The sequence below is a fragment of the Arachis ipaensis genome, chromosome B08 (genome assembly GCF_000816755.2).
Source record: "Arachis ipaensis cultivar K30076 chromosome B08, Araip1.1, whole genome shotgun sequence".
Lineage (NCBI taxonomy): Eukaryota > Viridiplantae > Streptophyta > Magnoliopsida > Fabales > Fabaceae > Arachis > Arachis ipaensis.
This window is the reverse complement of record NC_029792.2, coordinates 108,067,594-108,076,690: the sequence shown is the minus strand read 5'-3', so window position 1 is coordinate 108,076,690 and position 9,097 is coordinate 108,067,594. Positions and strand designations below refer to the sequence as shown.

The 9,097-nt window shown below is 32.3% G+C and overlaps 1 protein-coding gene across 1 annotated transcript; it reads left to right on the top strand.

The window, feature by feature from the left end:
- On the top strand, positions 3,069 to 8,839 carry LOC107613372 (E3 ubiquitin-protein ligase makorin). The gene is made up of 4 exons (XM_016315340.2): positions 3,069 to 3,322; positions 3,975 to 4,826; positions 5,061 to 5,130; positions 8,057 to 8,839. The coding sequence occupies exons 1-4, from the start codon at positions 3,312 to 3,314 to the stop codon at positions 8,483 to 8,485; spliced, it is 1,362 nt and encodes a 453-aa protein (XP_016170826.1). The 5' UTR covers positions 3,069 to 3,311; the 3' UTR covers positions 8,486 to 8,839.

Below are 9,097 nucleotides of genomic sequence, written 5' to 3'. Positions count from 1 at the left end.
AGTTTAATTACTCTGTTGGTCTCTATAGTTTCACAAAATTTTCAATTAGGTCTCTATATTTTTTTTAATTGTGTCTCTACACCAATTTTTTTTCAATTAGCTCCTTTTTAATAGTAATTGGCTTAATTGTATAGGGACCTAACTAAAAAAATTTGGTACAGGGACTCAAATAAAAAGATAGGGAAAATTTGGTACAAGAACTCAATTAAAAGGAAAAAAGTATAGGGACCTAATTGAAAATTTTGCGACATTATAGAGACCAATAGAGTAATTAAACCTATTATTATTTATGTACTAATATAATATCTATTATCAATTATTACGTTTATGATTAATTTTTAACACAATTTTTGATAACTAAAATTTAAATGATTGAAATTATTAAATGTTAAATATTTTGCACCTAATTAATTTTATTTTTGTTATTAAAATTAGAAAATGATATGTTGTTAATCAATTCTGAATTTAAATTTAAATTTGAGTACAAAAATAAAAAAATAATTTAAATTTTATCTCGCTAACCAGAATTAATTTCAAGATAAGAAATTACTTTGTATATCAAATTGTAGGATAGTGTGGTCATTTGTTATTCTTTAAAGATAAACATTGTCAAACAAAATGGTGTAAGAAATTAGAAAGAAATATATTTATCAGTTTAAAAAATACTAATTTATTTTTCAATAGAATAATTTATATATTGAATAACAAGAGTTGTTATTGGTTTCTCTTCATATTAACTAATACTAAACGATGGTGTTTCAGTACACCATGTTACCAAGAAATATTAATCAATCTAATAAATTTTGTAATAACATGATGAAAAATATGACTTATTTAGTGTTTATCCATTTATCTTCTATTAATATTGTTATAACAAGGATATATAATGATATAACCTAGACTTTAATTGTATGAGAATTTATTGAGTGACTGGAATAGCTCCACGTAATGAACTAAGGAACACTAGCAATAAGGATGATCACAAGAAAATCAAAACTGGTATATGACAACTGAGAGGGCCTTCCATTTAAAAATAATATACAATTATATATTATCTTTTCTCCTTAATGAATTAATTATTACGTTCAGCAACTTATCCTTTTTTAATTTCAATAACAAAAATAAAATTGATTAAGTGCAAAATACTCAACATTTAATGATTTCAATTGTTTAAATTTTAATTACCAAAAATTAAGTTAAAAATTAATTATAAACTTAATAATCGATAATAGATATTATATTAGTACATAAATAATAATTGGTTTAATTACTCTATTGGTCCCTATAGTTTTGCGAAATTTTTAATTAGGTTCCTATACTTTTTTTCCTTTTAATTGGGTCTCTGCACCAATTTTTTTTTTCAAATAGGTCATTCTTAACAGTAATTTGTTTAATTGTATAGTGATCCAATTAAAAAAAAATGGTGCAAAGACCCAAATAAAAGGAAAAAAAAGTATAGAGACTCAATCAAAAATAAAATTTGGTACAAGAACTCAATTAAAAGGAAAAAAACTATAAAGACATAGCTAATTGAAAATTTTGCGAAACTATAGGGACCAATAGAGTAATTAAACCTTACTACTAATAAGAAATTAATCTATTTTGAAGACAACTACATTTTTTTCTACGAATTTTTTAACTCGACAGGCCAAAAACTAATCTACAACATATTAATACTCTATTTATTAAGGGTTTGTCGCTAACTAATATATTGTTATACACATAATGCGAGATTCGAACTTCAAATACTTACTTAAGCAGACAAATAAAATGACTATTCAACCAATTTAAATTGGTTAAGACAAATACTAATTATTTTTTAATATTTTTAAATTATAAAATATTTATAATAATAATTACTATATATATTTTTTGTTTAATTTTTAAATAAAAAATTATACCTGACATTGGCGTCAAGCACTAAAATCGTCCCTGAGATTTCAATTGCACCAATTACGTCCCTGAGATTGAAAAAAATGCACCATATTAGTCTCTAACCTATTTTTCATTAATGACGTGATGACATGGCATGATGACGTGGACTATAAGGGACACGTGTCACTTCATTATTTGGCCACGTGTAATGATATGATGATGTGGTGACCAATGACACGTGGCATGCTAACGTGGATGGTTGTGCCACGTGTCACAATGTTATTTGGCCACGTGTTCGTTTGTGCCACGTGTCGCAACAGTATTCGTCCATTATGTCATCGTTGTATATGCACCAAATTAGTCCCTCACTTTGCATTAAGTGACTCATTTTAGTCCTTGAAATTGAATGTCGTGTACCAAACTAGTCCATTCACCAATTTTTTCTTATTTTTTTAAAATTTAAAATTTTAATATCTTGGATACACTAATTTCAATTCTATTTTTTCATATATCGTTTAAATACAAGTGCTTTCATAAAAATTTGAAGAACATGTGAAAAAATAGAATTGAAATTAATACATTCAAAAATATTGTGAATTTTGAATTTATAGAAAAAAATGAGAAAAAACTGGTGAAGAGATTAGTTTGGTGCACCACATTCAATTTCAAGGACTAAAATGAGTCACTTAATGCAAAGTGAGGGACTAATTTGATGCATATACAATGATGACATAATGGATGACACGTGGACGAATACTGTTGCGACACGTGGCTCAAACGGACACGTTGCCAAATAACATTGTGACACGTGGCACAACCATCCACTTCAGCATGTCACGTGTCACTGGGCACCACATCATCATACCGGTACACGTGGCCAAATCATGAAATGACACGTATCACTTACAGTCCACGTCATCATGCCATGTCATAATGTCGTTAATAAAAAATAAGTTAGGAACTAATATGGTGTACTTTTTTCAATCTCAAAGACATAATTAGTGTAATTAAAATTTCAGGGACAATTTTAGTGCACGACGCCAATCTCAGAGACCATTTTGGAGTTTAACTCCGAAAACATACACTAGTTTTTCTAATAAAATCAGATGTTAGGGACTCATGTAATGATTAAATTTATTAGAGATTAAAATTAGGAGATGATTTAGTTAATTAGTACAAATATATATAAATTATCATCGGAACTGGCAGAGAATAGTGAAGGAAGCTAGAATTTGTGAAAGCATCTCCAACCGCCAAAAACACGAAACAAAAACCTCTGAACCCGTTTCAAATGGGTCCTCCTCCTCTCTTCTGTCTTTAGGTTTTCCTTTCTCTCCCGAAAATCAAAATCCAAAATCGAACGTTGTCTTTTCTCTCTCATTCTCTCTCATTTCATTTCTCCAATATTATCCTGACTCCTCTCTCCCTCCATAACCATGTCCACAAGGTTAGTTTCAATCCCTAAATTATTATTATTGTTTGTTGTTAGTTTACCTGTTTGTTCGATTGCACTATTTTGGTTCCTGTCTTTCTGATCCCATCCCATGATCCATCGATTCACCAAACAGGCCTTTCAATTTATGCTTTCTCTCTTTCTATTTCGTAAATTTTGTTACCTATTTTTTTTTGTGTGATTTGGTTGGTGATGTGATAATTGGGGCTGCAGAAACTGGGCAGAGAAAGAAGGAGGGTTTTTGTTTTGAGTCGTTCTTGTTTGGTTAGTGATAGATTATATCGTGACTAGCGACATGGAAATTGATTGTGGATGGGTAACGTACTTGCCATTCTTTAAAATTGATTCGAACAAAGTCTTGCAAGATTCACTAAGCTGGGACCCGGATTATTATAGTATAATATAGCATATGAGGGTGAATCTTGAACTTAGGTTTACGATTTTTTAATGCTAACGAGATTTATGTGAAGTGAAAATGCTTAAGAATTTCTAACCCTGAGGGTTTTGGTTTGTATGATGATGTCCTGTGCTTGTATTTTGTTACCATTTTCCTATGTGTTGTTTATGGGCTTTCTTGGTTTCTTGTTTGTTTGTTTGTTAATTCATATATATTTTTTTAATTAAAAAACTCTAATAATTGTGTTAGGATTTGCAAGTTTTATGCCCGAGGAGCATGTTTGAAAGGGGAGCAATGTGATTTTTATCATGAGAGAAAAGATACAGATGTTTCTGGACAGCAGATTTGCACATTCCATCAAAAAGGACTCTGTGCTTACGGTAGTCGATGCAGATATAAGCATGTCAACGTTTCTCAAGCATCATCTTCAGCAAATGGATGCCAATCTGTTGTTTTGGATTCTGCTGCAGCTCATACTATTCAAGGAGCTTCGTCAAGTTGGGTTCCAAAAGCCACAAAGATATCTCCGTCTGACAAGCATGCAAGGCGTTCACTACATAAGCATCAGGACTATCTAGGGAATGGTGATGTTAGTGAATCAAGTACTAGTAGTGCGATACCATCTGAGCATCTTCTTTGTACATTTGCTGCTGCAAACTGCCCTCTAGGAGATAAATGTTCTCGTGTTCATGGAAATCAATGTTTATACTGTAGAAAATATTGCTTGCATCCCACTGATAGAAGGGTAAAAGACAATCATTTGCGGACTTGCGAGAAAAAGGAAAAATACCTACAGAGTTTGAAAGATAGTCAAGAAATAGAATGCAATGTTTGTCTTGAGCGTGTTCTATCGAAACCTAAGCCGGCTGAATGTAAGTTTGGGTTGCTTCCAGAATGCGACCATGCTTTTTGTATATCCTGTATCCGTAACTGGCGTAGTAGTGCCCCAACCTCTGGAATGGACTTTAATAATACTACTAATACAGTGAGAACCTGCCCTGTGTGCCGCAAACTATCATATTTTGTCATTCCAAGTGGTATTTGGTATTCTACAAAGGAAGAGAAACAGGAAATTATTGATAACTACAAGGCAAACTGCAAGTAATTTTTTTTCTCACCTTCTGCTACACACCTGATAATTATTTTTGTGTGCCCGTGTGTGTGATATTTTGTGAAAATATTCGTTACATCACTTATTGCTACTTTATATATATATATATATATTCAAGAAGAATTGCATATAACATACATGATCCAATTTCTGTGAACTTATTTGATATTACCCAGATCATGAATTGTTGACATTTTAACTGACTAATTATTGTCTATTTTCAGGTTAATTGATTGTAAACATTTTAACTTTGGAGATGGAAACTGTCCATTTGGGACCAGTTGTTTCTACAAGGTACTCGAGTTTATCTTGTCTCTTGCTTTCTTTCATGTATTTCCCCTTTGGATTGTTTGATTACCATGACTCTTGGTGATGATAAAGCCATTATTCTTTTAGCAGTAAATTGCTCACTGTGTGTTTCTCCTTGTTCTTTATATGAAAATTTGTCATACGTACAACTTCCTCATTATTATTAAGTCTGATTGTTGCAATTAAATTCATCCATTTTGCCATGCATATGTTGCATCTTCTCTCTTAAAGCATTAGGTCATAATGATAGTAATGGTTCAGAAAATTAGAAAAGAAAGTAACATCAATTTCAAACTAATTTGAAGACAATATCTAAAGCCCCTACTCATTCAATCTGAATTCTTGATCACTTTCCCGTTAATTTGTATACCAACTAATTCAGAACTAATCTAAGGCTCATTTCCATGGCTGGTTCCCATCAAATATATGAATTTGATTATTTAATGGTCATATTTGGAGTGAGTACTAATCAGGATTACAAAATACTAAATTATCTATTTGTCTTATCTATGATCGTTTTCATTATCTAATTGATTTAGTCCTGGAAATCTGTTTCCTCTTCCTTTCTTGGGTGTTTACATTTTGATTGTGGGCTGGTTCAAATTTCCATAATCTTTTTTTGTTTTAAAAAAGAAAGAATCAAAATATTATAATTAACCAATACTCCTTAAGTAAATAGCTGCATCCAGAGGTGCATTATACAAGTTTGGCAGGTTTTTTTGGATATATTTTTTAAAAAATTAGAGGGTCTTTTGGTCATTTTAGTAACCCTAAACCTAACATTTATAAGACAGCCTTCTCTAGCTCTCGTATTCTACCTCTTCATGCTCTCTCTACTCTATGTCGTTCACTCTCCCTGTCTACTGCTGGAGGAAGATGAAGTCTTGCGATGCAACAGCATTACTGCCAACAGCATCACCCTATTCTGCAGGGGAAGACCACAATGACAAAGTAATAGAATGCAACGGCACAGAGGCATGGGACATTGACAACGATGGTGCTTCTCTAAGCTGCATCATTTTTTTCTTTATATTCTAAACCCCCAAGTTTTTGTTGTTCCATTGTAATCCTTTTCTTTTTCCCTATTATCACCCGTCAAATTTTTTTATTCTCATCGTCTATTCTAAACCCTCAATTTGCTTCTGCTGCTGCGTAGTTAAGATTAATATTATTATTATTTATGTCAACTTGATATTAGTTTTAATCTTTAATATTGATTATTATAATATGGATAAATAGTTTCATATTATTATTGATAAAGTATCACTAGTTAGTAGTTTTATTTATATTTTATATATTATTTTTCCACCATTTGCCGCAATGCCATTAGTTATAACCTCATGGCAGTTTTTTACCCTTCCACCATGAGCTGCCATCTGCCATCAAAAACTGTGCATGGATATGATGAAAATTTAGTTATCAACATGTATTCGCGAAATCAACTATTTGAAATATTTATTCTTTGAATTAGTCTTGGAAACTTGTTTTCTTTGCCTCCGTTTTTAGGTCTTTGAGTGCAGGCTGATTCAAATTTCTCTTCCTTTGTGTTTAAATCAGAACTCAATGTTTTACCAATGCTTCTTTTACAGTAAATGTCAGAGAATGTTAGATTTCTTTAAAGTACATAGCATCTTATTCTTAAGAGAAGATTCCGTTCATGGGGAAAATTATGTATGATGTGGTGAGAGGATGATATAGGTCAAGAAAATTCATTTTGGTATTTGTTTCAGCTATGAGTGCTAAAAACTGTATGGTTTGGTTTACAATAGTAAAACGAAAACTGGTGCTGTTAGGGACTTTGATATTATGGGGTGCTCGAAGTCCCAAGTCGAGTAATATGGGATGCTTGATGATGTATTTAAAAAGAGTAGTTCTTCGCCCTTAATAGCTAGCTTCTAAGGTTTGGTTTTCCACTTTTCTTCTTAGGCACTTAACAATAGTATCAGAGCCTGGTTGTTGGTGGCATGGAAAGGGTTACGAATAGGCTGAATTAAAGTAAACACCAAATATTGATAGACGATAACCGCTATTGACGTTGGCTCTCTGAGGCCAGTGTATTGTTATTTGTTGGGGACTTGGGCATTATGGGGTCAAAGTCACACATTGAGTAATATGGGATGTTTGATGTTGTATTGAAGAAGAGTGGTTCTCCCCCCAATCTATTTTTTGGTTTTGTTCCTTATAAAATTTCTCTTGGTTCTGATCCAGTAGAATTTAAAAGTTGTCTATTTTAGTCTCCACCATTAATTTTCACTAAGTATTGACGTGGCAGATTAAATGCTGATGTGGCACATCTTGCCTTGTCAACATTTTAGTTTGTACCTGATGTAACAAATTTTTTAGGACCAAAACCAAAACCTATTTTTTATAGGGATTAAAATAAAACGAATATTTTATAAAGACAATGACGGTTGCTTTTACAGTATATTTTCCTTAACCGAATCAAGACATATACACAAATTTTGTTATATATAAGTTGTTCTCTCTCTCCCCTTTTTTAAATTTTTATTTTAGCTATATAGTTATTTTTACAATTTTACTTGTACCTGTAATATGTTGGGACACCTAAAATGATACTTCATTTGGTGGGGTATGTATTTGTTGTGTTACTGAAATTAGTTGAGCGTTCATAGAAACTGAACAGCAATGGATGATGAGCCATGGAAAAATAATTAGCAGTGTTTTGGAAACAAGCCAGGTTAGGATTTGTAGGTTGCTACTGTCATTCCAGTGGTTCAATTTGGTCTTCAGAAATAAAGGATTACTTGAAGTTGATTCTGTTTGTGATTCCCCTCATTTGAAATAATGACATTTATGACTTTTGAGGCTTGAGTTTGGTTGTGTTCATCTTTCTTGTATCTATGTTCCCTTTGATTACTCCTTTAATGTGTTCAATATCTGTTATTTTCAGCACACTGTGAAACCTGGTTCATACACATGGATTCATAAGAGGCCACCACCTAGACGAAGACCGAACAATCTTGATATGTATGATGTATTGGATATGCTGGGTGATGTTGATTTATCAGGTGGAGAATTATATTCCATCATGAGGGACAATGACATGTTTGATGAGATGGATCCCTATGAAATGATGGCTATCTCAGACATGCTGGTCACTGGACCAGGTCCTTGCCCTTTTGATTCCGAGGAAGATGATGACGTGGATTTCATTCGGATGACTTCCTTGGCTGAAGCATTGGCTTCTGGTGTCGATGACTTTGGCCCGGATGATTTTAGAAATGATGCATTGGATCCAATGGAGGCAGCATTATTTTCAATGATGATGCATTCTAATATTGAAGAAGACGAGGAAGACAGTGATGATGAAATTTATTAGTTATATAAAAAGCCCATACTTTTAACCTTGTTTTCTTGAAGTAGTGTTGCCTTTGCGGTGTTTTATTTTGGAAAACATTGGGCAGTAACTTCATGATCCTTACTTTAGTTTGGTGATGCTATTGCGGGTGTCTATAACTGGTATTCAGATTGGTTTGACATTTTGTATATTTATAATATCATGTTATTTGAAGGTGTTTTGGCTTGAGGATTTTGCTTGGTCTTGGCACAAATTGCCCGTCGAGTTTTGGCTTGTAATTCTTACGTTAAGTAAGCTATTCTACAAATGCTTGTAAGTTTATATTTGATGGGGATTATCTTGACGTCTCATAAGTTGCTTCTAAGTTCTACTATCTACCTGACAGTTCTCTTTTTCATGATTTATGGTCTCGTTTGGAAGTGCTATATAACATTTACAACTCAGTACTTTTTTTCAAATAATGAAGTGTTATTTATTTCATTGCTAAACGGTTCCTGTGAAATCAAACTTGGGATATAATGAAAGGGGATTGTATGTAATTATAGACCAACTAAATTATAGTAATATATAAAATTATAACTAAACACACAAAAGCATAAATATATTCTAATGTAAATTTCAAAAATACACAAA